This window comes from Camelus bactrianus, chromosome 16, assembly GCF_048773025.1.
Source record: "Camelus bactrianus isolate YW-2024 breed Bactrian camel chromosome 16, ASM4877302v1, whole genome shotgun sequence".
Classification (NCBI taxonomy): domain Eukaryota; kingdom Metazoa; phylum Chordata; class Mammalia; order Artiodactyla; family Camelidae; genus Camelus; species Camelus bactrianus.
The window spans coordinates 5,770,879-5,798,808 of record NC_133554.1 but is presented as its reverse complement, the minus strand read 5'-3'; the positions used below and the strand labels follow the sequence as shown (position 1 = coordinate 5,798,808).

General features: G+C 49.2%; 1 protein-coding gene across 1 annotated transcript in view; it reads right to left on the bottom strand.

Moving 5' to 3' along the window:
• Positions 1-399: 399 nt before the first annotated feature.
• LOC105077593 (myosin-13) overlaps positions 400-27,930 on the bottom strand; it is a 46,153-nt gene continuing 18,622 nt past the window's right edge. Inside the window, exons 17-38 of the mRNA XM_074342185.1 lie at positions 26,545-26,662; positions 24,797-24,920; positions 23,607-23,743; positions 21,783-22,038; positions 19,446-19,688; positions 17,553-17,729; positions 16,545-16,690; positions 16,351-16,441; positions 15,175-15,564; positions 12,865-12,991; positions 12,660-12,778; positions 10,755-10,951; positions 10,196-10,379; positions 9,596-9,761; positions 8,794-8,918; positions 7,575-7,883; positions 7,291-7,494; positions 5,691-5,816; positions 5,220-5,390; positions 3,024-3,128; positions 2,828-2,923; positions 400-1,477 (exon numbers count right to left, since the gene is read on the bottom strand). Coding sequence (XP_074198286.1) covers positions 1,085-1,477; positions 2,828-2,923; positions 3,024-3,128; positions 5,220-5,390; positions 5,691-5,816; positions 7,291-7,494; positions 7,575-7,883; positions 8,794-8,918; positions 9,596-9,761; positions 10,196-10,379; positions 10,755-10,951; positions 12,660-12,778; positions 12,865-12,991; positions 15,175-15,564; positions 16,351-16,441; positions 16,545-16,690; positions 17,553-17,729; positions 19,446-19,688; positions 21,783-22,038; positions 23,607-23,743; positions 24,797-24,920; positions 26,545-26,662 — 4,004 coding nt within the window. The 3' untranslated portion in view covers positions 400-1,084. The remainder of the gene's footprint in view (positions 1,478-2,827; positions 2,924-3,023; positions 3,129-5,219; positions 5,391-5,690; positions 5,817-7,290; positions 7,495-7,574; positions 7,884-8,793; positions 8,919-9,595; positions 9,762-10,195; positions 10,380-10,754; positions 10,952-12,659; positions 12,779-12,864; positions 12,992-15,174; positions 15,565-16,350; positions 16,442-16,544; positions 16,691-17,552; positions 17,730-19,445; positions 19,689-21,782; positions 22,039-23,606; positions 23,744-24,796; positions 24,921-26,544; positions 26,663-27,930) is intronic.

The following is a 27,930-nucleotide window of genomic DNA, read 5'->3' as shown; positions in this document are numbered from 1 at the left end:
TCAGGCCGAGGCTCAGATTTAGTCTTGGCTCCTGAAGCTGTCCTTATTCATCTTGCTGCATTCCTACTGCTTCAGGATAAGAAAACCAACATAATCAGAATCAGTGGGATCTGGGGAGAAGCCGGGAGTGAGCCCTAAGACTAGCTGCTCCCTTCCCCCTCGGCCCGAGCGCCCGTGGGGGAGGATCCATGCACGTGGAGAGGAGAGACCCCGCTGGAAGGAGGAGCAAGGCTTGCAAGATAGGCCAGCCCCTATGCAGTCTCTCCCTAAGCATCTGTCCGCTCAGGAATGAGTGAATTCAGGTGCTCGGATGTTATGGGAGCTGTGGGTGGTCTGAGAGGAGTGGGCACAAGGCCCCTGGGAGGGACAGGATGGAAAAACAGAGCTTCTTGGAGGAAAGAACCTGGCCTGGGGTCTGGGATCTTGTGGGTTGTCTCCCCTTTGCCCTGGACAACTACAGTCAGAACGCTTCACCTTTCTGGGCCCAGTTTCCCCTTCTGTAAATTTAGGGAGAAATGGGGAAGTGAATTTGAAAGAATTGTGAGTTGCTAGGACAACAGTGTGCTATAATTATGAGAAAGGGTCTTTATTTTTAAATGCACAGTGAGGGGTGGGTGGTGGTTGATCTGGAAGTGGGCTGGAGTTCCACCTTTCCCGCTTGGGGCCAGGAGGCTCCACTTCCACATCCCTTACTTTCTGTGTGTACAACATACTGGCAAGAATCTGAAACCACCTTGTGGAGAAGAAAGGGACCATGATAATAAGCACAGCAGAGCCAGGGATCCCAGTAGTCAGGAGAGTTTATTTCTCACAACACTTTCCCTCCACTCTCCCGAGATGTCCCATGGCAACAGGCATTGGGAGAGGCTCATTCTTCCATCTTCTGTGGGAGAAAAAGAATCGTACACAGAAGATGAGTCAAACTGAAGGGGAGGCTGAGCATCGTCTTCAAGTGGGCAGCTGGGGAGGCTGGAACCTCAGAAAAATATTAAGGCGTGGCTGTGTCTCCCTTTGCATTGTAAAAATAAACCAGTTGAGCCCCTGGAGATGGGATGGACTCCACCCCTCACCCCCCACCCGCACCTCACCAAAGCAGGGGCTTCTTGGGCAGCGCCACTTGTAACAGGGAGGGACAGGGGAGAGGAAGGGTGTCTGGCCCCTGGTCAGTCACTGCTCCCCCACTCCATGGGCCTGGAACCACGGGGGGCCTGGCTGGAGCAGTGGCATCTGTGAATGCACTACCAGCAGCAGGGAAGGGGCACCAACAGGCACCTTCCAAACTCTGCCTGGGTGCTGCCTGGTCTGGGGTCTCAGGACGGCTGGGGAAGAGGTCTGCTCTCACCTGGGCCCCCACATCCCGGCTCTTGGCCCGCAGCTTGTTGACCTGGGACTCAGCGATGTCTGCCCGCTCCTCAGCCTCCTCCAGCTCGTGCTGGACCCGCCGGCACCTGGACAGCTGCGTGTTGGCCTGCTCCTCCTGAATGGAAGACAGAGGGGGCAGGAGGCTGAGGAAGGCCCACACCTGGCCCCTGACAGCCCCTGGGGAACTGGGAGGGCTTGGGCCCCCAGTTCCCTGATAGCAGAGGAGAGACAGCTAGCCCTCCAGCAGTGCGGACGACGCCCGCAGCTCCTGCCCGTGTGGACTGCCCTGGCCCCTCACGGGTCTGCTGCCCCCGGATGCCCCCACGTTCCCCTGCACCCCCTTCTGTGTCGTCTCCCCTGCTGGAGCTCTTCAGAGGAGACCCGAGTCTCCCAAGTCACCTGGAAGTGTCAAGAGACTGATGGCCCAAGCCCGCTGCCCTGTGCCTGCTCCCAGCACCATCTGCCTGCAGCGAGGACAGCGCGTGGGTCTCTCTGAGGGCCATCCAGGGGTTTCTGATGAAGGTGGCCTCCTGGGTCCCCTCCAGCCCGGCCAGTCCTGCGTGACTATGCTAATCTGGTGGGTAAGGATACCTCCCTCCATTTAACCAGTTCAGATCTGCTTCCTGAGGTCAGGATGGAACCACCAGTCATTGATCCAGGGCAGGGTCCCCAGACCTTTTTCCTCAGGACACTTGTCCCGTGGGATGCTCTGCCTCTAATAAAAAGGAGCCAAGGTCCATCCAGGATGGGAAATGCTACATTCAGAACGCCTCTTCTACTTTGAAGAGCTCATTCCATGTTACCTGCAAAATCTGAGAAATCCTTGAAGCAAAACGATTCGTCCAACTTTGTGGAACCCAGAGTTTCCCAAATGATTTTTTTTCTATTAAAAGAAAAAGACCCCACTCCTCCCCCACCCACTGCCCCAGCTTCCTGCTACTAACATCTTCTGACCTAGTGTTCCCAGAAAAAAAATCTCAGCAGTGCTGGTTTCTGCCCAAACCGTTTCCTCCCTGTTGCTTTCACTTGTTTGCTAAGGGCAGATCAGAAAGGATGAACAAGAGGGTGGGAGTGAGGGAGGCCGGAGAAGGATGGAGGTGGTGAGGGCCAGGGACGGGGTGAACCAAATTAGGACGTGAATTAGAATGAGGTGTCTGAGGTCAGGTCTCAGGGGCAGGGAGGGCGGAGTGAGGCAGGGGCAGATGGGGTGAGTCAGGGTGGGTGAGATAAAGCCAGGTCGGCAGAGGCAGAGTGAAGGGGTGGAGGTGGCTGGGCCAGAACGGGTGAGGCAAGGGGCCTGGGGAGGGGAGGTAGGGCAGGTTTGCCTAATACAGACTGGGAGGGAGATGGCAGGTGTCCTGTCCTCGTGTTTATAACCTGCTGCTGAAAACCGAGGCCTCAGACCCTATGAACCTGGGATGTCCTCCTGCTCAGGACCAGGGGGCCCCCAGGACCCCACACTCACGGCCTCCTCTGCCTGCCTCTTGTAAGCCTTCACTTTGGCCTGCAGCTTGTCCACCAGGTCCTGGAGCCTGAGGATGTTCTTGCGGTCCTCCTCAGCCTGCAAACAGAGTGTACGTGCCAGGGCCCCAGACCCCTGCCGCTTCTGCCGGCGCTGATCCAGCAGGCGTCCCCCGAGGATTCAGTGAGTCACTGCTTACCTGGTAAGTCATTTCTTTAACCTTTCGTTCATATCTGTGGGCGCCCTTCAGGGCCTCGGCTCCCCTCTTCTGCTCAGCGTCGAGCTCACTTTCCAGCTCCCGCACCTGCACACGGAAGGAGCGCAGAGGTCAGGTGGCATCTCCCAGGCTTTCCTCACCCACTCCTGTGCCATTTGTTGGAGGGTGAACTCAAGATCTGCTAAGCCTGTTTTGCAAAAGTGTCTGTCCTGGGGCTCAGGAACACATTTTCTTCACAAGGCTGCCTCTAGTCCGTGCCAGGGCTCTGCACACGTGACAAGACGTCCTCTCTGGGCAGAAGCAGCCCCAGGGGCACATGGCTTGGCTACTGGATTGGGCTGTGCAAAAGATGTGCCTTCCTCTGGGTAATGCACTCAGCAAGGGCTGTTGTGGGGACTCTGATTCCTGATCAAGTAAGGCAGCAGGGCTCATGGAGAGGACTGGAGCCAGGGAGAGTCAAAGGTGTGTTTAAGCCCTGGCTCCAGCTGACTGATCCAAAGCAAGTCAGCTGCCATCACTGAGTACGAGTTTTCTGCGTATTTAGGATGGAGATGATAATTCCTGCCCAACCTGCCTTGAGTGTGGGGATCAAATTAAACAAAGTCTGTGGATGATGTTTTGTAATGATACAGTGCTGCACATGTATGGTTGATTTCATAGCTGCGTCTGCCTTTTCTCAAGTCTTGAGGGGACAGGACAGCCACCAAGAATGCAGGTCACCCCCTACGGCCCGACTCCTCAGTCCAGAGAGAGCCCAGCGGCGGGGGTGGGAGGGTGGCTCTGGGCTTGCAGACTCGCTAGATCAACCTTGAAATCTACCAGCGGAACAGGCAGCTCTGGGCACAGATCCAAAAAGGATCCCACCCACGGGCCCTAGGAAGCTGTCTTCCGTCAGGTTCTAGAAAACACTTGCTTCCCTTGGGGATTCTCGCTAGGCCTCTGAAAGGTTCGTGGAACTGAGATAACGGGGCAGCTGGGAATTGGAGGACAGTCATGGTGCCTCACCAGGCTGAGGGGAGGCTGGCAAAGTGTTCCCTGCCAACCCAGGAATCAAAGAATCATTAGAGGGTGGCATGGGGTCTAATTCCTCCCTCAAGGGAGGACCCATGAGATGGATAATCCCAAGTTCGTTTTAGTAGAAGGGGACTGGGAATAATTAAAAATAAGCATTTAAAGAATTTGAGGGGGAGCTCTAATTTCCCTGGTGTTTACTTCTGTTTCTCGTATGTCTACAGCTTTGTAGTTTTTAGCTCCAAAACCTTTTCACACTTAAAATGTATTCAGAGCTGGGTGACCACATCCTTGGGCGGTTGGCGTAAAGAATGTGTTTGGGTCTTTCCTGCTGGGAGAAATTGTTTCCATCTCTTCTCCCCCTCATCCTCTTCCTCTCCCGCTCCTTCCCATCCCTTCTCTCGGGGACCACAGAGACAGTCTAACGTCCTCCTCTGTGGAGCTCTTCTGCAAAATGCCAACTCATAGTGCTGCCCGTTTTAAAACACAAATAAAACAAACCATCCCAGGTCTAAAGGGGAAAGGAGGGGGTACAGGAGACAAAGGGAAGAATCAGCAAATAAATTTAAAACTACGAAGTACACTCCCAGATAAAGAAAAAGCACGACTGTCCCATGTGGACATTGCACTTCGCCAGCGAGTGAGCCTGGAGGAAGTGCCAATCACCCTCCGTTTAGGATGAGTGAGAAAGATGTGGGAATTGCAGGCGGCGTGTAGACATTAGGAAATCTGGGGAGGGAACGAGATCCGGCAATGGGAGGCAAAGGAAGAGGACAGATTTTACGTAGGATGGGCCATCACTTATCAAAGTGGAGCTCAGTCCAAAATGTAAATCACACCAAAATGTGCAATTTTATGATTGTAAAGTATGCCTCCCCACAATTTAGGTAGATGTGACTCTAGATAAAAACATTTAAAATGTCGTTACATTACAGGTACCGAGGGACATGCATCCTAAAGTGGGTTTGTGTGTGCTGGCGGAGGGGCCAGCGAGGGAGAAACAGGTGCGACGCTGGGCTCACAGGGAGCTTCACAGGCGGTCCCCAAATGAAACCTGCAGTCGACTCAGTGCCCCATTCCTGCCACCTGAGTTTCCGCATTGTGGTTCTGCCAGGGGTGACTGAATGGTGTCCCTTTGGGAGCGAGAGTCCTCCCCCATTGCCCTACCCGGTTCTCCAGCTTCTGGATCTGCTTCTTCCCGCCCTTCAGGGCCAGCTGCTCAGCCTCGTCCAGGCGGTGCTGCAGGTCCTTCACCGTCTGCTCCAGGTTCTTCTTCATCCGCTCCAGGTGGGCGCTGGTGTCCTGCTCCTTCTTCAGCTCCTCGGCCATCATGGCCGCCTGGTTAAGTTCACAGGAAGGACCGGTGGGCCACCCGCCCTCCCTGCCCGAGTGCATGGAGGATGCTGTGAGGTTGGTCCTGGGTGTGCTGATGCCTGCCTCCCTCCCTCAGCCGTCACTGATTCCGCACAGCTCCCCTCCCGCTTTGCCTCTGCTGAGGCTCCATCTCCTTCCGTCTCTCCAGGAAGCCACCACTGTAGGTGGTACCACTGTAGGTGGTAAGGGAAAGAAACCTACTTGTCCTGCTTAGAAGCCCCTTTCTTATCTCCAAACAGCATCTCTGATAATAAAGGAGCTCACATCTGTGATGGCCTTCTTGGCCTTCTCCTCTGCATTTTTGGATTCCTGGATAGAGTTCTCCACTTCCGCCTGGCACTGGGCTATGTCAGCTTCCAGTTTTTTCTTGGTATTTATCAGGCTCGTGTTCTACAAGAAAAATTAGGTTCAGGTTACATTTGGACACTAACAGCGATTAGAGGGAGAGAGCTGGGTGGGGAAAGACGTCCAGCATGATCATGTTCCATTTCTTATTTTTCACATGGGTGAAAAAATATAAAAAAGATAGTGTTTCATTCTTGGTTGAACAGTAAGTGCCAAAAAAGACCCAAGAATTGTATGTAAAAGAATTGAGTAAATGATAAAGGTAGACTTTCAAATATTTGTGGAAGGATAGATTATTTAATTAAAGGTGTTGGAATAAGAAAATGGTTGACATAACTATATGAAATGAAAAATAATTCTCATGATCAAAATACATCATACATGGAATTGTAAGGGTGATGACAAACCAGAAAACATTTGCAATGTATGTTGCTGAAAAAATATTTCCTTCCTTAATATGTAAATAAGACAAATCATTAAGAAAAAAGGGCGTAAATACCAATAGCTAAGACACAGAAGAAATACAGATGGCCAAAAATGTGATGAAATGTTCTACCTGACTAATAATCAAAGAAATAAGAATTTTAAAAGGGAGATGTTTTTCAATCACAGAATTGGTGAAGATTAAAAAAAAATAGCTAGGGTTTTTGAGAATTTATAGAAAATAGTTCTCACATATTTTCCCAGTGGGAACAAAAATTGGGATAATTAAGTTAAAGAGTAATTTATAACATAAATATCTTTAGCATTTTGACCATGGAATTGTCCTTCCAGGAATTTGTTTACTTTTAGGAATATTAAGGAAATAATAATCCTGGATGTATGTGAAAATTTAGTTATGAAGAAGTTTGTCATAGCACTCTTTCTAATAGTAAAAATTTTTATTGAGAACAATCTAAAACTATCCAACCATATTGATTAAATAAAAGTACCATAATACACAACTAAAATGGACTACTTTTCTGTCATTAAAAACCATATCATAGAAAACTGTTTTAAAGTATAGAAATATGATCAGGACACATTATTAAATGAAAAAAAGTTACAAAAAGATTGATCACATTTACCAAAAATATCGTATTTACGCACAGAGACGAGCACCTAGAATAAAAGATCTCTAAATGTTAACACTATGGTTGATGTTTTTCTTCTACTTTTTGGCTTATATTCTCTATTTTTTACAACAAGGAATTTAAAAAATTTTCCTAAAAATAATTATTTCAAAAAACAATCTTAATTTTCTAAGCTTGCTGCTTAAATGTTACTGCCTCAGTGAAGACTTCTCTAGGCCCTTTATGCAACAATTCATCCTTCCTTGCTTTGATTTCCCGACAATGTGCATGTGCAACCTTTTATCTTCAGGTAAAGGATAGTTCAGGAATCTGTCCATCTAGAGACAGTTATTTCAAGAACTAAGCCTAACGGAAGTTGGTCTTGATCACTAGTCTTGGAGGAGCGATGGGGTTCCTTTCCGCCCAGCCCCCAGGGTGGACCCCAGGCGGAGGGAGGAAGGACACACCTGGGAGTGCAGGAGCTGCACGCGGTCACTGGCGTCCAGCAGCTCCTGCTCTGACAGCTTGCGAGTCCGCTCCGTCTGCTCCAGGGCCGCCTTCATCTCCTCCAGCTCCTCCAGCAAGAGGCCATTCCTGCGCTGCACGATGGCCAGCTGCTCCTTGAGGTCCTCATTGCTCCTCAGGGCGTCATCCAGGTGCAGCTGGGAGTCCTTCATGGGAAACCAGGGGTGAGGCCAGAGCCCAGGGCAGGCTGAGGTCCTGCCAGGTCTGCCAGGGGCCGCACGCTTACCTTGAGCTGGCCCTGGACTGCACGCAGGTGTTTCTGAGTCTCCGCCACCTGGCGGTTGGAGTGGCCCAGCTGGATCTCCAGCTCATTGAGATCTCCTTCCATCTTCTTCTTCAGCCTCAGAGCATCATTCCGGCTCCGGATCTCAGCATCCAGCATGCTCTGCATGGCCTCTGCTGCCCGCTGGCTGTTTCTTTTCAGCTGCTCAGTTTCTTCATCCTTCTCAGTGAGCTTGCGGTCAAGCTCAGATTTTAACTGGTTCAACTCTAGCTGGGCACGCAAAATCTTGCTCTCTTCATGTTCCAAGGAACCCTGATAAAAGTAAAGGAGTGATTGGGAGTGCCAGGGGCAGCCACCTTTTTGAATGGGTTTTTTCATCCCTATTATTATAAAATGAGTATTATTATGCTTGTTTCATGAGCATTTGAATAGAACAATACTCAGAGAGGTCAAGCAATTTGCTCCCAAATGTCCCTACTGACAATGAAACTAGAAATGAAATTTTATTTATTTATTTATTTATTTATTTATTTATTTATTTATTTATTTATTTAATTGACGTATAGTTGGTTTAGTGTTGTGTTAATTTCTGGTGTACAGTGTAGTGATTCAGTCATCTATATACATATTAGAACTGAAACTTCTATATCTGTTATTAACAATCTTATGTCTTGAGGAGGACAGAGCATCTTTTTGAATTGGATTGAGTGTGTCTGTTTTAATAGTGACCAGAAGTCAGAAGCCAGCCCATTCTCTAAAAGGACACAGCAGTTGTCCTCCTGTTATCCCGCGTTGTGCAGACTTCCTTAGAGACATCTCAACCTCCTGCCCCGCGATGGCCACAACTGATGATCGCATCAGGAGACTGCACTCTTCAGACTATGCAGAATTCCCAGTAGCCAAAGATGACTGTGCCCAACTCTCTTTTAAAACTAAGGGATTCTGAGCCAGCTCCAGGTTGTTTGGTGGTTGAGTTCTTGCTTTCTGAGCAGAAGACGTCAAGGACATAATGAACAAATTTATTTATTTGGAAGGGGAAATACAGTGCACCAGAGGATACCCAGGAGATGAAGCGAGAGAATGCACTTACTTCCTCCAGGGAAGCTGGATGGTCTTCCTGATGGAGCCTCAGTGCCTCTCGGCAGGAAGGGCCCCCAAAGGAGTGGTCTAGTCCCCTCTCCTTCAGTGCCCTGCCCTCCTCCATCGCATCCCAGACACTTGCCTCTGCCTCTTCTAGGGCAGCCTGAAGATCTGACTTTCCTTGCTCCACTTGCTTCTTGGTCTTTTCCACTTCCTGAAGATTCTTGTTGGTTTCTGCAATCTGCATGGTTAGGTCGGAAATCTCTTCTGCAAAGGACAGGCTTGATTTAGGCTGTTTCAACAGGCTCTGTTTGATGGCACAGGCGTTTGCCAGGGAATTTAGGGATTGGTGATTCATTCATGACATTCATACGGGAGAGAATTAACACAGTGAAGCCTTTTGGGGGAGGTGTCGGCAAGACACAGGTGTGTGGCGCCACCTGAACCATGCAGAGAGAGGAGCAACAGGACACTGTGTGACCCTAAATCTTCACACCATCTACAGAACGGTCCCAGAGAGGACCAGGGGAGGATATTGTGGAGAAAATGCATAAAATCATAGTCTTAGAGATAGAGGGGGGGCTTGGAAGGGGCATTGGACCTGGTCTGATTTTGTACGTCAGGGTCCTAAGGGATTCAGTGGCCCTCCCGAGGACACAAAGCCACGTAGAGACAGCATTGCAGAAGATCCGTCCTCCAGCAGAGCCTGGTGAGCCCTCAGTTCCCTAGAACAGGGCTTTGCTGCTACTGTGCCTTATGCTGGGGGGGGTTGGGCCTCGGGGTAAACTGAGTAGATGTGAGGATTTTGTGGGGGCAGTGGGAAGGAGGCGGGAGCTGTGGCCAAATGGGGGAGGGGTGGCCAGAAGAGAAGGGGGACAGTTACACACCTGTAGTGGGGTAGAGAGCTCAGGGGCTATCACACACCTGTCAGGGGGAATGGTTACCTTGGAGATTTTTGTTCTCCCGTCTCAGCGTCTCTAACTGATCCACCACCTCCTCGTAGGCATTCTGCATCTTGAAGATTTCTGTACTGAGTGACCTGGACTCTTTCTGAGCCGCTTCCAACTCAGCCTGACTCTCATCCAGTTTTTGCTTCCACTCTGTGAGGACCTAGGAGATGGCAGAGGGACCCGTGAGAAGCAGAAAGGGCCAGGGACGCGGAGGAGTCATGCAGACAAGGGCTGTCAGCAATGCCCAGGTTGGACCCTTCCATCCTTAGGGACCAAGGAAACAGGGTGAGCCCCAGTCTAGATCGGGGGTTCTAAACCCGGATATCTCTACAGAGATCTGCTGTATTCTTCAAGATAGCTGGATCTCAGAGGACTCTGAATTAGCTTTAATTAAAAATAAAATTCCTTTGGGGGGGACCGTCACAAAGACAGAGAGAGAGCATGAATCCTAACCCCCCCCCGCCCCGAGGCCTGACACTCCGGGGGGCTCCCCAAAGTTGTGTGCACTTCACACATCTCGAGTGACAGGCCATCACTTTCACCGCTGCTGCCGTCAAGCGGTGGTATCTTTGGTGTCTTATCTTTGACAAGAACCTTATCGAAGTTCCTCTGCTTCTTGTCCAGGGTGGCGCAGGCTGTGTTGGCCCGCTCCAAATCCAGCATCAGGTCATCCACCTCCCCCTGCAGCCTCTGCTTGGTTTTCTCCAAGGAAGCGCACTTGGAGCTCACAGCCTCTGTGTTTTCCTCTGCTTCCTGGAGCCTCTGGGCCAGTTTTTTCCTAGGAGAGCCAGATTTGTGGTGGTGGTTGTTGGCAAAGGTGGACGATTTCAGAACTGCCAGCTCAGAAGAGAACTGAGCCCTCTCTGGAGGACTGCGGTTCGGTAAGACCAAGAGCTAGAGTTAGATGAACGGACAGTACGGGTCACCTGAAGAATCCTGAAATGGTTGGTGGCAAAGCAGTCGCCCAGGAGGTGCCAAGGGGGCCAGGTGAAACGGGCAGGACCCCAGGGGAAGGGCGGGGAGACCGGATCTGCATGCTTAAGAAAACTAGAAGGCCTGGGGAGGGAGAGAGGGTCTCTCAGGGTGGGATGAATCCCGTCCCTTCACTTGTGTCTTCGGGTCCTCTCTCCCACGGTGACCCGGGAGCCCGTACTTGGCCTCCTCCAGCTCCTCCGTGCGCTGGATGGCGTCCGTCTCGTATTTGGTCCTCCACTGGGCCACCTCGCTGTTGGCCTTGGACATCGCCCTCTGCAGCTCGGCCTTGGCTTCCTGCTCCTCCTCGTACTGTTCCCGCAGCAGGTCGCAGTCGTGGCGGGAGGACTGCAGGGCGTGGGCCAGGGCGTTCTTGGCCTGCGGAATTACAGGGGTGACGACTCACAGAAACATCTGGCCGTTTCCAAGTTAAGGTATTTTCGTTGAGACCAGTGTTTCCCAACTTGAATCCTTCCCAGGCTGCTTTCACAAACGTTGCTGAATCATCCTAAATCCTGCTTTTATTTACTTCATTAAAAAAAATGGACTCCTTTATTCTATTAAAATAAGCTTATTTAAATGGAAGACCATTACCACTCGCCATAAACAGAAGGTAACCGTGAGAATAAATGCAATGATGGCGAGGCAACGTGATCACCTTGGAGCTAAGTACTTTGCCGCTGGGGCCGTGTCCAAGGCGCACTTTCTGTGTCATGCTGAGGAAGATACGCAGGTGCTAGAGAGATGTGATCCACATTGAGACCTTTTCCTTGTTTAATCAGAAGGCTTGTAACAGAATTAGAAAGGGATCATTTTCTCACTACTTAATGCAATGTTATAGAATACTGTGACCATGAAAACCCCCAAAGTATCTTTTGGTGTCACCAGTGAGCTGTGTTCCCCACCCGCCCCGGGAACTCTAACAGGAGCGGTGCCGTTGCCACAGCTCTGCCACCTCTTCCCAGGCAGAGAGGGGACACATGCCCAGAGGCCTCCGTCACTCACTCCCACCTGGCCAGGAGAACAGTGTAGCCCTCATCATAATGTCACAAAACACTTTCTGGTTGTAATGCGTATATTTTTATCCTTTTAAAGACACAAATAAACAAGGAAACTTTGCCCAGGAAGGAAAACCTAGCTGCTTCTGTCTCCTGGTCAGAGGACAGCCTTGCTCCTGTAATGGACCTTCTCATTACTTGTTCAGGCTCTGGTTCTCTCCAATTCCTGCCCCTCAGTCCACCAAAGACCCTTCCCATATAATAGGAAGATGGGAGCAAATAGCGCACTTCTTTCTTAGAAGAGGGCAGATGGAGCTTGTGGAGAATTCTAAAAGATGGCCCTGTAAGTTTTAGCTATAACATGGCAACCTCAGAATTCCATCTGTGCAGTGTTTTGGTCTCCTGGATTCCCATTCTAGTGCTCAAATACACATCGTCAGCATTTGCTATGCACCTCCTATGTGCACTGTTCTACTGTGTGCTGTTCCTATTGCTCGTTACTGTGGAGGGGCAAATAATTCTTACCGTCTAGAATTTTATAGATTATTGGGCAGACATTTATTATTACAAACATTAATATCTTGACATTGACATCCAGAACATGATGATGGTGTTCGTGTTTATGCAAATGTCCTAAGGATGCCCCTAAAACCATGTGATCTTTTTGGAGGAGCGGGGCTTAATCCTGGGTGTTGTAGCTGGTGATACACAAAGAGGGATGAAGGAGAAAGGGGAGGGCATTTCAAGGGGCTGGGATGAATTGCTGGGTAGAGGGAGAGAATGCAGAGGCAGAGATGGCCAAGCTAGTGCAGTGATGGAGAAGAGGTGACCTTGGCAGGGGAGGGGAGTTTATCAGCCCACTCTGGGGAGGACAGAGAAGCTCAGAGGATGGAGCACATTGGTAGAGTTTTCTAGCTCTGAAGAAAGATCAATGCCAAGGTCTTGGAACCTCAAAGAATGGGTTCCTGCCCTACTACAAGGTAGAGAGAAGCATTGGACTTTGTGATGTAGCACCGCCTCCAAGCAGCTTTATGACTTCTCAGGTTCTACCTGACTCTGCCACTCCAAACAGAGACGCCCATCCTCACCTTGCTTTCTTCTTCCAGCTGCCTCTTAAGCTGCTCCAGCTGCTGAGTGAGGGCTTGCTTGCTTTTGGTTAGCTGTGAAATCAGAGCCTCCTTCTCTTCCATCTGGTGGCTCAGCTCCCCTAGCAAACAGATGTGGCTTCAAGTCAGTGTTCTGCCCACCCTCTCCCATGGCCCTACAGGACCACAGGGACCTGCCCATCCTCACCATTTTGGGTCTGCAGTCTTGCCTTCTGCATGTTCAAATCGTGGATTAACTGTGTCTGTTGGACATCCTTGGCTTTGATTTCATTAAATTGGTCTTCCACCGTCCGGCACATCCTTTCCATGTTACTCTTTAAAAAAGAAAAAGTCAACATGAATGGGGAAAATGCATCCTTGGTCCCTTCTCCTCTCATCTCTTATCACATAAAATAAATCCATTGACCATGTATGTCTTATGATTGCCAAGTGTGGGACGGCAGCAGGAGAGGACGCGATATTAGGTTCAAAGGAAATCTTCCAGGAGCTTAGGGTATCTGTGAGAAGAGAACATTTGAATGTGAAATCATTAAATCAGGGGAGTTGAAAAAGGGATGGTGACTCACAAGGAGAAAAATCAAAGGCTACACCAACTTAAAACATGTAAGGCAATGTAAAGTGCTGCTGCCCCTGGACTGTAAAATTCAAAACAGAACAGACGGCAGTGATGGAGATAGGGAGCTTGTAAAGATAAGGAGGGGGTGGTTATAGGCACAGCATGTGGGTAAGCCTGGGATTTCTTCTAACTCAGTTGACCCTGCAACCTGGCCTGGCTTGGGGAGATAAACAGAGATAGAGACAAAGATAGAGAGAGAAGGAATATAAACACAACATTTTAGAGGGAGACAAAACCCAAGAAGGGCAGAAAAACCAGGAAACTGGAAAGAGAAAGGAATTGCCATCAGGGAGTGGGGAAGAAATCAAGGGCATGTCCATCAACAAGTGACTGGATTCTGGGACATTGTGCTGTACACCAGAAGCTGACACATTATAACTGACTGTACTTCAATTTAAAAAAAATGACTGGATAAAGGAGATGTGGTATATACATAATGGAATATTACTCAGCCATAAAAAAGAATGAAATAATGCCATTTGCAGCAACATGGATAGACCTAGAGATGTATAGCACAGGGAGCCGTATTCAATAGCTTGTAGTAACATATAATGAAAAAGAATATATACATGTGGAGGAGGGTACAGCTCAGTGTTAGAGCGCATTCTTAACATGCAAGAGGTCCTAGGTTCAATCCCCAGCACCTCCATTAAAAAAATGAATGAATGAATAAATAAACCTAATTACCTCCCCTCAACAAAAACAAAAAAAAAACAAACCAAAAAAAAAGATTATATATATGTATAACTGAAACACTATGTTCTATACCAGAAACTAATACAACATTGTAAACCGACTATATTTCAATTAAAAAAAAAGATCACAGGCAGCATGAACCCAGACCCTAAACAGGAGCCCCCCAGCCCCACATCTGGGGTCACTGCGCGTTCTGGCCCAGCAGAGCAGCCCAAGCGCAGCCCTGAGCACCCATGAACGAGGGCAGCTCCTGAATCTAGGAGCACACAGCTGCTCTCTGAGGAAGCCTTGTCCTTGAAGTCACACACACAGGCGGGTTTACCACGAAGCTGGTGAAAGTTAAGCTTCCGTGTGCTCTTTTGCAAGGGCCCCAGATCACGCAGGGAGTTGTCAAAGGCTCTAAATGGGGAGGGGAAGCTAGTCACAAGCAAAAATACCTTTCTAGGTAGGCATTTCAGGCAAGTAGCCAGAGATTCTCAGAAGACAGTGTAACCTGAGTCCCTGGAGCATCAGTAATTTGGGACTTAGTTTTCTTATTCTAAGTAAATATTTACTTTCATGCTTAATTTTGTATTCATAATTTTGCATCCGTTTTTCTTTTTTTTGAAATTTCATAGGTTTTATTTTTTAAATTTTTTAAATATTTCAGTCATACATATGTATATTTGTTTTCATACTCTTTTTCATTATAGGTTACAAGCTACTGAATATAGTTCCCTGTGCTCTACAGTAGAAACTTGTTGTTTTTGTTCCTTTTTCTTAAAGAATCCCTCGTCTCCTGAATTTTGTATACTTCAAGTGCCACAAAACCTGGACCCACCCCTGCTGTCATGCATAACGTCACATTGTCTATGCCTCCTGGGGACCAATATTGTAGCCTAAAGAAGGTGGCGTGGAGAAAACTGTACCCAGCAAGACCTCTGGGTGCAGTCCATCCACGAGTTTAGTTCTAAAAAGTGCCAGATGGATTGGAAGCTTTCTGGAAGACTTGGGTGGATGATGAGACCTTGAGTTGTAGCAGATCTTTGGATCAAGGCTTGGATGACTTGAATGAATCTGGGGATTGGGGCAGGCGGAAGTGGGGAGAGGGTTTCAGTTTAGAACACGCAGCGAGTTTGAGGCATTGAACTCTACATGCTCACTGGGCAGTGGATGCTGCCTGGCGTTTGCAGAAGCATCAGATACCTTTGACTTGGAGACAGTCTCAATGTTGCTGGCCAGGTCATCAATCTCCATCTTCAGCTCACTCTTCTCCTTCTCCAGCTTCTGCTTGACCCTCTGCAGGTTGTCGATCTGCTCCCCCAGCTCGGCCACGCTGTCCGCGTGCTTCTTCCTCAGCGCGGCCGCCGTGGCCTCGTGCTGCAGGGTGGCCTCCTCCAGGTCCCGGCGCATTTTCTGGAACTCGGCCTCCCGCTTCTTGTTCATCTCGATCTGGGCTGAAGTCGCCCCACCGGCTTCTTCCAGCCGCTCGCTGATCTCCTCCAGTTCCCGGGCCAGATCCGCGCGCTGCTTCTCGATCTTGGCTCTGAGGTTGTGCTCTGCTTCGACCTCTTCCTCCAGCTCCTCTGTGCGGGCCTGGAAGGGTCACTGGGTCAGGAATGCCGTGTGGGGTGGAGGGCGGGAGGACAGCCCACTTTGGGAGGGCATGGTGGTGAGAAATGGGGCAGGCATCATAAAGTTCATTAAATCCAAGAAAAAAACTTGGCAACAATCTAGATGCCCATCAGTAGGGGACCGGTCAAATCAACCGTGATAGAGCTCATAGTCTGGGAGGCCACGAAGCAGTAAGACATCCACCCACGTCTCCATGGACAGCTCTGCAGGACGTATTGCTATGTGAAGAGAGCAAGTTGCAGAACGATAGTCCCAGTATGATAATTTTATGTATATTTTGTGTATATACACATATACATGTATTTTATGCAGAAGTTTATATATATATATATATATATTTATGTTTTTAAATATTTTCCTGTATATGTATACGATGTGTGTATTTTTTTCCCTTGGGTCTTGAATGTGTACATAAATTCATGGCCAAAGACCCAGAAAGATGCACCTCTAACTGGAACTAGCAGGGACTTCTGAGAAGATGGAAGGGGACAGGCTCAGGGGTGGCGGTCGGAGCATGCCTATGAGAATATTTAATCTCATTGGTAGTATTTTAATGATTTTCAAGGAAATCTATTTATGTGCTACTTAGAAAACTTGTATTTTAACTTTGAAAAACAGAGGGAAGGACAAGACATCCTCTCCAGCTCTAAGAGGAGAAAGAAAAGAAGCAGCTAAAGAAACCAAGGGCGAGGAGCAGGGAGGGCGCCTGCGTGGGGTCCAGGGGTCGGGGAGGTGCTGACGCGGTACCTGAAGTTCCTTAATCTTCTTCTGTAACTGCAGACTGTGAACTTGTTCGTCGTCAATTCTGGTCTGTAACTGACTGATTTCAGACTCCTTCCTGCAAATAGATGCATATATGTTTATATTTAAAATAACATGCGACACGAGCCTCTTAAAGGGGGAAGGGGCTTCGGGGCTCAGAGGCGACTAGGAAAGGTTACTTCTTCAGTTTCTCCTCCGCTTGCTGCTTGTCATTTTCTAGATCCACGATGGATTCCTGGGACATCTTCAGGTCTCCTTCCAGCTTCCTCTTCGCTCGCTCCAGGTCGGCCCGCAGTTTCTTCTCCTGCTCTAAGCAGCCCTCGAGCTGGGAAGACACGGGTGGAAGGGCTGAGATGCTGCTGAGACGCGAGCTCTCCTCTCAGCCAGGGCAGCTTCCCTGGGCTCCCGGAGGGGGCGATGGCCACCTCTGACCCAGGCGGCAGCATGTTGTTCCCCTGCCTCCCGTCTCTTCCGTCCTCCAGCAAAGGCTGGATCTGTCCGAGGCCTCGGTGCCTCTTTCGGCCGAAGCCCTCTTGGCCCATCCCAGGCCACGTTCCCAGTGGAGCCACACTGCCCAGAGGTGCCTGCTCTTGCTCCGAGGGGAGCAAACGGGGCTTCTGTGGATGGGCACTGCTCCAGCCGTGCCTGTGAAGGTCTAGGTGCCACACCATCACTTTGCCTACTTACACCATGCAACCACGGGGAGATTTAGGCAAAAAATGTGTGTGTGTGCACGTGTGGGTGCGGGGAAAAGCAGGTGTCGGGGAGGAACACACCTGCTCTGGCCTTAGGACAATGACAGTGATCTGGAATGTTCTAGCCATGATTGGGAGTGAAACCTGAACTCATTTGAACAAAGTGAGAACAGGGACCCAAAGGGCCTACAGATGGAAGCTGATAATGACGCTGCTGATGGTGTTAGCAGCCAACATTTTACTGAACCCTCCCTGTGTGCTCTCCATGCAAACCCTTCGAGGTAGAGCTCCCGGCACTCCCATTCCCTAAGGTGGACACTGAGACTTCATGAGTTTAAGCGGCTCCTTCAGCATCCCAGACTCGCTGGAATGGGCTGAGATCGGAACTCAAGGCTTCTGACTCCAGGGTCAGAACCCTCAACCCCTGCGTCCTGCATAGACCCTGTCCTGCCTGTGCTTCCGCAAGAGGTAACAGCAGTAAAATGTCCTCACGTCGTCTGCTTGCTGCTCCAGCTTGACGTTTATTTTGATTAGACCGTTGACTTTGTCCTCTTCTGCCTGAAGGTCGTCCAGTGTTTGCTGATGAGCTTCCTGCAGAGATTTCTTCTCTTTGGTCAGCTTGGAAATGTTTTCCTCAAGTGCGGTCATTTCTTCAGAAAGATTCTTTACCTAGGAGAGTATCAACACCGACTAAAAGTTCCAACAGTTAAACCAGAAGCGTCCAGCAAAGGCTTCTGATTCCTCAACCCCCCTTTTCCTTTTTCTTTTCTTTTTTTTTTTTTTGGCTACTGCTTCTTTGCTTCTCCAGCAGGTGCTCACCCTCTTGCCTGCATCATCCTGAAATTGGCAGCCTCTGGGTTTTTAAAATCTTCCTCACTGGCCTATCACAGCGGCTCAGACCCTCCCATGAGGATGGTTCCTTTAAAGAGGGTGTTGTTATATGGTACAAGGAAGGATGCTAATAAATGCAAAATGTGCTGCCTCTGAAAGGCAGCACGTCAGTCTGTACTCATCGCAACATGGGCATTTATTTATTAGCTGATGGGGGTTGAGAGTAAGGCAGGAAGGGCAAGGAGAGACATGAGGTGCTCTGCGAGGAAATCCAGGACAGCCATCCTGCGGGTCAGGGAGCAGGACAAGGGTACCAAATGTGGAGCATTAGGGCGCTGAATTGAACTTTTCTCCATGCGTGATGCTCTTCCAGATCAGAGCTTGCTAATTCCTGACCTGTGGACTGAATCTGGCCCCAGACATGTTTTCTTTAGTTTACAACTTTTGAATAAGTTACAAACATTGAGGGGAAAAAAAACAGATTTCACATAAAATCTGGATGTCTGGTTTCTCAAGGAGAATTGGAAGCTCTGGCCATGCTGGATTCCCAGTCCCACCTGGCAATGGTTGGCGGGAGCCGAGTCCTGGCTGTCACCTGTGGACAGGGCAAGTGCTCTCCAGTTTGCCGCAGTCCCCACCCCTCCCTGTCACCTCTCTGTCAACTCCCAATTGTCTCTCTGACACTGACTGGTCACCCAGCCTCCCTCCTCCCGTCATCCCTTGCTCTACCTCATTGGCAACCACTATGATGAGAATCATGGACTGTGTTTTCCATGTATTTTTGTAAAGTGTGTATTGTTTTGTGTGCATGTAATTTTAGTCTGCAGAAGTGGTGCCACGCTGTAGATTTCATCTTACTTCCTCCCCGCACTCAGCACAAAGTCTTTCACATCTGTCTTGTGCCCTGTGCGCACGAGCCTTTGCTCCTGACGGCTGCGTGGTACAGCCCGGTGTGCGTCCTCCGCGTCTCGCCTCTCCGTTCCCCCGGGGTGGACCCTGATCTGCCTCTACTTCTCCTCCACCGCAGGCATCCTCATACGTGGCCCCATTTGGACCTGGCCTGGGAAATTCCCTGGTTTGTATACCCAGGAGCAGAATCACTGGGTTGAAAGATACATGGGTTCTCAGTTTGAGTAAGAATTCCCCGATGGCTTTCCTGAAGGCTGCACCAGTCTACGCTTGACCAGTAATGCACCAGGGTCCCTGTACCTGTAACCCCCCTGTCCTTCCTTGGTGTGGTCCAGCTCTCTGCCTCCTTCACCGCCTGTCTCCCTCACCGGCTGCCTGGCCCTGTAGCATGTTTGTTGGCTCTCCCTGTGCCAAGTGCCTCTCCTCAAAGATCTGCTTTGTGGGGGGAGGGCTGGGGCTAGAGGTTTGTGGTACAAGGGGCAAGCAGCAGAAGCTGGGAGAAGAGGCAAGGGGTCAGGACCAGCCTAGAGGCAGATGCGATGGGACAGAACCACCTGTCCACTCGCCCTCTCACTTGCAGGCAGCATTGGGTGAACGGGGTCCTTCCCTGGCTGTCTCCTCCTCCCCGGGGCCGGGCGTGCCCACCTTGTTCTCCGTGGCGTGCTTCTCCTTTTCCACCTTGGTCAGCGTCAGCTCCAGGTCGTCAATGTCCCTTTTGAGGGAAGAGCATTTATCTTCCAGGTTCCTCTTCTTGGTGACCAGTTCAGAATTCATCTCCTCCTCCTCTTCCAGCCTCTCGTTCAGCTCCTTCACCTTGGCCTCCAGCTGAATCTTGCTTTTGATGAGCCCCTCACACCGCTCCTCTGCGTCCATCAGATTTTCTGTTTCCTGAAACAGATCCAGATCATTGCGTGTGTGTTTTTTTAAAGTAGTCGGTTTACAATGTTGTATTAGTTTCTGGTGTGCAGCATAATGATTCAGTTTTATATATATATATATATACATATGTATATGTATATATATATATATTCCTTTTCATATTCTCTTTCATTATAGGCTATTACAAGATACTGAATATAGTTCCCTGTGCTATGCAGGAGGGCCTTGTTTATCTATTTTATATATAGTAGTTTGTACTTGCTAATCCCAGATTCTCAATTTGTCCCTCCACTCCTCCCTTTCCCCTCTGGTAACCATAAATTTGTTTTCTATGTCTGTGAGTCTCTTTCTGTTTTGTAAATAAGTTCATTTGCCTCATTTTTTTAGATTCCACATGTAAGTGATATCATATGGTATTCGTGTTTCTCTTTCTGACTTACTTCACTTAGTGTGACAATTTTTAGGTCTATCCATGTGGCTGCAAATGGCATTATTTCATTCTTTTTTATGGCTGAGTAGTATTCCATTGTGTATATACTACATCTTCTTTATCCAATCATCTATCGATGGACACTTAGGTTGCTTCTATGTCTTGTCTATCAGATCGTTCCATTTTGATCAGCCTCTTGACAAACCCCAGAAGTAAAGGGCTTTGCCCTTCAAAAGCCCCTTATCTGGGCCTGAGCCAGGGAATGGAACATGGACACACACACGTGTACACATACACACACACATCATCCATTAAAAAAAAAAAACTACTAATGACATCATCCACATAATAGAAATTCTCCTAAAATAATTTCAAGCAAAGGCGTTCATGGTGTTCATAAAGTCTCTGCAAATTCACCAGATTTGGACGTCCAGCCATCTTACTCTTCCTTCCAACACTAGCTGAAAAATGCCTCATCTACCCTGTCTGTCACAAGCTACCTAATATTTCCAAAACATTACTACCTTTTAAAACTCTCAACAGAAAAGCCCTTCCTATGCCTCCTTGAGCCACAGAACAGAAAATCAAAGTAGACAGAAATAAGTGACTAAATACGTGCATGTCCCAGAAGACTTTGTCGTGACTCTCGTGGACAGGCCAAGATTAGCTAGTTACACTCTTAAATGTAATTGGGCTGTATCTTCTCACACCAGAGAATTGTAAGAACTGGACATGTGTTTGAGGTGATGGATACAAAGAGTCTGGCGAGAGAATGATCCTCTGTGTTTTTTGAGTGTGTGCCGTGTGCGGGGCACTTTCCTTGCATGAACTGATCCAATCCTCCCAACGACCCTACGAGGTGGGTACTATTACTGTGCCCATTTTACAGATGGAAAAACTGAGGCACGAGGAGGCTAAGTCACCCACCCGAGGTCACACAACTACCAAGTGGAGGATCTGGAGTGTAAACCCAGAGATCTGACTCCAGATCTTGTTCGTGCCCACTGGGCTTAGGAAAGTGTTCCTAACAGCTGCACATCCTGAGTGGGAAGGTGGAAAGAGGGTAAGAAAACACTGTGCACATGAGGAAAGGCTCATTGCAAAGGGCAAACGATAAACATCTTAACTCTGTGGAGTGAGACAATTACGTTGCCAGAGTATTAATATTACATATACAGTTTCATTTTCCCTATTTCTTTGATAAAAATGCATAGCTTTAAAGCATTTTTAGAGTATAACCATTTTCTCAAAATTCACAGAGAAAAATGACTCTTTCTACTTTGAATTGAATTATTTAATTTTAGTGATTTGCTTTTATTTTTTTAATTATGTGGTTTTTTTGTTTTTTTTTTTTACTTTTATTTTTAGTTACACAATTAAAAAAAAGACCGGATGCATTCCTGACAGATTTTTAGTATGATGACATCCCCCTCATGCCCACAGCAAAATACGTCTAACTCCACTGTGGAAGACAGGGAGAAATCAGGGCGAGCAGAAAGTCACTTTGCAGACGTGTTTTCCAAAATGTTCTGTGTCCACGAAGCCAGCCAGGGCCGGCCTCCTTTCACCCTCTGGGTAGTGATGCAGTACCCTAAAAGGCCACTGGGTGGCACCACTGTCTCTTGAATAGACATCAGATGGGGGCCTCCTGGTCTCAGGAAGAAGATACTTACAGACTGGACCTGCAACTGAAGGTCGTTCTTTTCCTGCAGCAGGGACACCATTTTCTCCTCCAGCTCCTTCCGGCGAGCCTCAGATCTGGCCAGTTCTTCCTTGGCTCTCTCAAAGTCTTCCTTCATGGTGGCCATCTCCTTCTCAGCCTCCGCACTCTTCAGCAGGGGCTTGATTTTGAAGAACAGGTTCATCCAGGGCCAGTGCTTGACGTTCATAAAAGATCGGATGTTGTACTGGATGCAGAAGATGGAGTCCCTGTGCACCCATCAGGACTGGGATTAATGGACCAAGCAAGACCCAGTCCCTACTCCCCCCTGGGGCCCCGAGACCTTTGCCCTTCCCGGCCAGGTGGGAAAGAGGACAGCCAGGCTGTGCGGAGCCTAAGGACTCCCGAGTCCGTTCTGCAAATGAGGGGCAGAGGAAGCAGCACGTGCAAAGGGTGGGAGGCGAGAGAGGGTCTGGGACCCTGCGGCTCTCCCGTCCGCCTGGCTTCCACCCCCATCACCTTATTGAAAATGCTCAGCCTCAGGTTGTCAGTGGCCTCCAATTACCATGCGATGAGCGTCTTTCATTCCTATTTTGTTGGCTCTTTGCCCCACATTTGAACTGTTGACTCTCACCTTTTTGAAACTCCCTTCTGCCTTTGGCTCCTTGGTAAACCAGTTTTCCTGCTGCACTCTATTTTGCCTCATGCCTGCTTCCTGCTTAAGTGTTGGTGTCCACCCAGGACCTGTCTCCCGCCCACTGGTCACCTCCCAGATGCTTGTCTTCCTAAGATTGATCTTTTCCCCAGTTTAGACTGTAGCCTATGTCGCAGCGACAGCGACACCATCTCCTACTCTTCATCCTCCACGGCTCACGTGAATCTGAAAACTGGCTTCTCTTCCCCTTAAACTGGCCCCTTCTTGGGACTTTTTTCATTTCCGTGCTGGCTTCCTTTCACTTCATCGAGCTCGATGCCTGGGAGGTATTCTTGTCTAACAGATACTCATGGTCAGTTATGGCAATGATGTTAGAGATGTACTGGGTCTCGGGGAGTCGGGGAGAGTGGGCTTGTACCAAATTCCCCTCTCCGTGAAATGCCCACACAGCCAGCCATCAGTGCTGCTGTTCCTCCTGCTGAATTATTGGAGGAACAAGGCCTTTAGAGATTCCTTCGATCTCTTCCATCATCTGTGTCCTGATTCAGGTCCTTGTCTTTTATGGGGATGTCTGCTACAACCTGGTGTTGGCGCCTCCTGTGCCCTTGCGCCTGCTCTCCTTGTGGCTGCCAGAGTGACTCCCCTGAGCTGTAAACCCGATCCTCTCCCTTGTCTCTGTCCACACCCCCAGCAAAGGCTCCCCACCCACCAGAAGATCCAGTCTGGGCTCTTAACGTGGTACCGGGGGACCCCCGACTGCCTGCCTCTGGCTGTGCTCCAATCATGTGACCTGCTTGTTGGTCTCCCCACTGGCCACCCTTCCTCCAGCCATGCAAAGCTTCCTTCAGAAAGTTCTTTCTTCTTGCTGACTCCTTCATGTCAACCCCCAACCCCAACCAGTTCCCCTTTGCCCCGAATGCGACTCTGACATTGAACTTGTCACAGGTTTTCACATTAACCATGCACGTGTTTGCTTCCCTCTCCTCCATGGGCTCCTGGAGGCGAGGGCTCATTTCTGTATCCCCAGTGCCAAGCGGAGACCCCAGCACAGAACTGGGGCTCAGCAAATGTTGGTTAAATGGATGAGCAGTATATTAAGATCCCAAGACTAAAAGCAGGAAGCGAGCATCAGCTCCTAAGGAGGAGGGCGGGGTGGGGGACAGAGGCGGGGGTCTGCGTCACCTCCTCTCCATCATCTTCTTGAATTCCACCCGCATCAGGTACCCCTGGCACAGAGCCTGCGTACGTGTCATCAGGGTCACCAGCTTCTCGTCCCTCATCTCTTCCAAGAGCCCCAAGAGCCCAGCTTTGAAAAATACCTGCATTGAAGGAGAGATGAGCCCTGCCTCAGCCTCAGCAGGTGTTCACCCCTGGGGCCCTCGAGGGGGGCTGTCTCTGCCCAACCCCAGCCCTCGGCCTTCAGACGGTGGGGACCAGCAGCCGTCTGGCTCCCAGGACGTGGTTTTCGGAGGCTCTGGTCTCTGCGGTGGCCTCTCCTGTGTCCTGTTCCAAAGCATGTTCCAGGCCCCACTAGCCCACGTGGACCAGTGCTGATGGGGTTCACGAGCAGGAAGCAAGGACGAGTCAGGAGGGTAACCAAAGGTGCAGCTGTGCCCAGATTCAGAGAGAGACATTCACAGTCACCTCTGCCTCCGCGTCCTCTTCTCCCTCTGCTCATCCCAGGAGGCTGGTCCCGCCCTGGGGCCCCCTCCCACCCTGTCCTCAGTGGCAGAGCTTCCTCCACCCCTGTGATGTTCCAAGGGAACAGGGCACCCCTGGGGACAGCAGGCTCTTCCTGGTGGGGATGTTTCCCTGGCCCTTCCCAGGACGTAGAGCTTTGGAGTCAGGCCAGGATTTGCACCCGCCATCCAGGTGACCCTGAGCAAGCTTCTTGTCCCCTGGGAAACTCCATTTCCGCTGCCTCCCAGTAACCCCATGAGGCAGGTACCACTCTTATCACCACTGAGTTATCGGAGGATTCAGTGAAATGTGTAAAGGAGGCGTGTTACAGGTCTCAAGGCATGTGTGTTCAGTAACGGTGATCATTTTTATCGGTTACAATTCGTCTCAAGTCCTCACTGTCCCAGGAACTCTTTCTCTGTTCTCTGATCTCTTGGGCTCCCTGTCCTTTTTCAGGGTGCTACTTCCATGCTCCCCATCCATGTCTTTTGTGGCTGGGGATGGGGAGCTCCAGCTTCCAATTAATCCCCTGGACCCTTAAAACCAACACGGAGACAGAGCTTCCTGTACCTGGAAGCAGAACTCTGCATGCCTGGGCTACTGGCCGAGGGATGGCAGGCTGACCAAAAGGGGAAAGGGCAGCCAGGCCTGGGGGCTCCCGGGGGGGTTGTCCCAGCCCCACCCGTGCTCACCTTGGTGTGGCCGAACCTGTACTGCTCCCGGTCCACGTCGATGGAGTTCAGCAGCTTCTCGGAAGCATTCTTGCTGTCAATGAACTGCCCTTCTGGGATGGCGCTGGCATTGAGGATCCGGTACCTGGGCAGGGAGGGCGGTGGTCGGCCCCGGGGCCGGGTGTGCGCGGGCAGGGAGTCGGGTGCAGTTGTTGGGAGGATGCTCAGTCGTGCCGCTTCCTGAGGGCTGCCCTTTCCTGCTCCTCCCTGCTCAGGCCCAGGGGCCTCGGAGCCCAGTCATTCAGTGGTGACCCAGGCCAGAGAGGCCACAGCCTCCCTTGTTCCATGGGCAATGCTGGGACAGGAGGAGGTGGTGTCCCTTGTACCAGGGGTGGAGTCTGGGAGGCAGACTCCAGGGAGCCACTGCAGCCTGGGGGACAGGCATCTGCCAGCAGGTGGCCCTGCACACAGAAGCTGAGGACCACCCGCGCTCCACCTCCCACCTTACTGGAGCCCTGCACTGGGAGGCTGGGTTAGGACTCGCATCTACCTAGAGCTTGGCAGTGCTGGGGAGGTTGGAGGCTTCAGCTGAGGGATAACAGCTCCCAAATGGGTTCATTGCCTACAGAAGTCCCCACACCTGAGACCAGGCCTTCTAGAACCTTCTCCTGCTCCAGCCTTAGGAGGAAATGGAATATTATACAGCAACAAGTCTGGCAGAGAAGGAATCTAGGGGTTAATTCTAGGCAAGCAGGTTGTGACAGGAGAAAAAGAAACAGCAAGAAGGCCAGCTGAGTGCATGGCTGGAATTTTGCTTTCAGAGGAAATGGTTCTTATCTGACTTAAAAGAGTCTTGACTTAGTATGACAGATCTCCAGGTACAACCATGTTGTTGCAAATGGCACTATTTTATTCTTTTTTATGGCTGAGTAGTATTCCATTGTATACATATATTCGACAACTTCTTTATCCAGTCATCTGTCGATGGACACTTAGGGATAACTTGGGAGTTCGGGATTTGCAGACACTAACTACTATATATAAAACAGATAACCAACAAAGTTCTACAATATAGCCCAGGGAACTACATTCAATATCTTGTGATAGCCTACAATGAAAAAGAATATGAAAGGAATATGTATATGTATAACCGAATCACTGCTGTACACCAGAAATTAACACAACACTGTAAATCAACTATACTTCCATAAATTTTTTTTAAAAGAAGAGCCTTGAAATCAGCTGTGACCTGCAGCTAATAGTCATTTTAGGGAGTCTTTTCATCTCTGCTTCCCTGGACAAGGCCTGAACTCATGGGCTCAGATGGCAGCTGGCAGGAGAATGGTCTAGAGCTGTGGGTCTCCACTGGGGGCCGTTTGTCCACCCAGAGGGCATTTGGCATGTCTGGAGACATTTTTGATTGTCACAGTTTGAGGGGTGTGGTTTGCTGCTGAAAACTGTGGGTAGGGGCCAGGGATGCTGTTAAAATCGTTCAACACAGTCCCCCCAATAAAGGATTCTGCAGCCCCACATGTCCACGGTGTGGGGCTTGAGAAACCCTGGTCCAGAGTCACAGTCAGGATAAAGTGGTCTGAGCTCTGCCCTTGGAACCTAGCTCTGTGCAGAGAGGATCATTCTCTCAGCAAAAGGTGAGTCCCTGGGAGCCTCGGGAGGCTTGTGAGCTCACCAAACTCCCAGCTCTAGGAGTGCCTTTGGGGAATGCAACAGGTACCCTCAAAAGGAGAGAGGTGCAGGGGCAGGCGACCTACCGCTGTTTGAAGTCAGCATAGAGGATCCGGCTGGGGAAGCCTTTCCTGCAAATCCGGATGCCCTCAAGGACCCCGTTACAGCGCAGCTGGTGCATGACCAAGTGGTGGTCCATCACGCCTGGGGAGAGAACGTGCCGGGTTGGGGAGGGTTGGTGTCTTTTCTGTTGTTTCCTTTGATGGTCTGGGCACCATGAGATACCCCGACATTGCCAGACTTTTTGGTTGGAAGGTTTGGTGCCAGCTGCTCCTTTCCAGATGGCTGGGGACAGAGGGGCCAGGGATGGTCGGAGCCCACCTTCAGCCTCACAGTAGGAATCATCTCAACCTCTTGGGGAGACTCTAGCACCCCAAAACCGTGGGACTAAAAGCCAAAATATTCATCTTTGCCCTGTTCGTGGCCCTTGACTCTGATGAGGATGGACTGGTTGTCTCAACCTAGAATTTTCTCATAATTATTCTTCTTCTTATAATAATGATAGTTATTATTTATTATTATGACCATAATTGACAGCCAACATTTATTGAGTGTTTACAAGGTGTTTGGCCATATTTTATTTTATTTTATTTTACTTTACTTTACTTTTTTATTTTTTATTTTATTTTATTTTATTATTTAATTTAATTTAATTTAATTTATTTATTTTATTTTATTTTATTTTATTTTATTTTATTTTATTTTATTTTATTTTATTTTATTTTATTTTATTTTATTTTTCTTGGTGGCCTAATAAATAATCAGTTGTTTTAAGAGTTTCATGGGAATTCGCAAAGAAGTGTTCCCTGTTGTCAGAGCATCATGTTGGAGGTACGTTGATTAGGCCGACCATGTAATATATTATATTACGTGCAGTCTCACATGTTTGGATCCCCCTCATCAATCACAGACTGACAGAATTTATTTAAATTCACCTACAACTATTGTTGTGGTGCTATGTACCAGCATGTTTTAAAAATAGTTGACATGAAACATTTCATTAGTTTCAGGCATACAGAATAACGATTTGACATTTGTATGTATTGTGAAGTGATCACAATGAGTCTCGTTAATGTCCGTCACCATCCATAGTTAGAAATTTCTTTTTCTTATGATTGTCTCTGTTTTCAGTGCTTTTTGTGGACTCGCTTATTTAACTCTCACAACCACCCTCTAAGGCTGGTTAAGCGAGTTAATACTTACAGAGTGAGTAAACACTTTGTAAGTGCTCATTCAATAAGTAAATGAATTAACCAAGTGAATGGATTAATAAAATGCCATTTGAACCCTCCTTTTATAGATCAGAAAGCCAAAGTACTTGGCTGAGGTCCCTTGGCAGGTAAAGGTGGAGCTGGGGTGTTTTTCCCCGACCGTCTGATTCCTCCATCCTCCTGTTACTGCTGCTGAGGCAG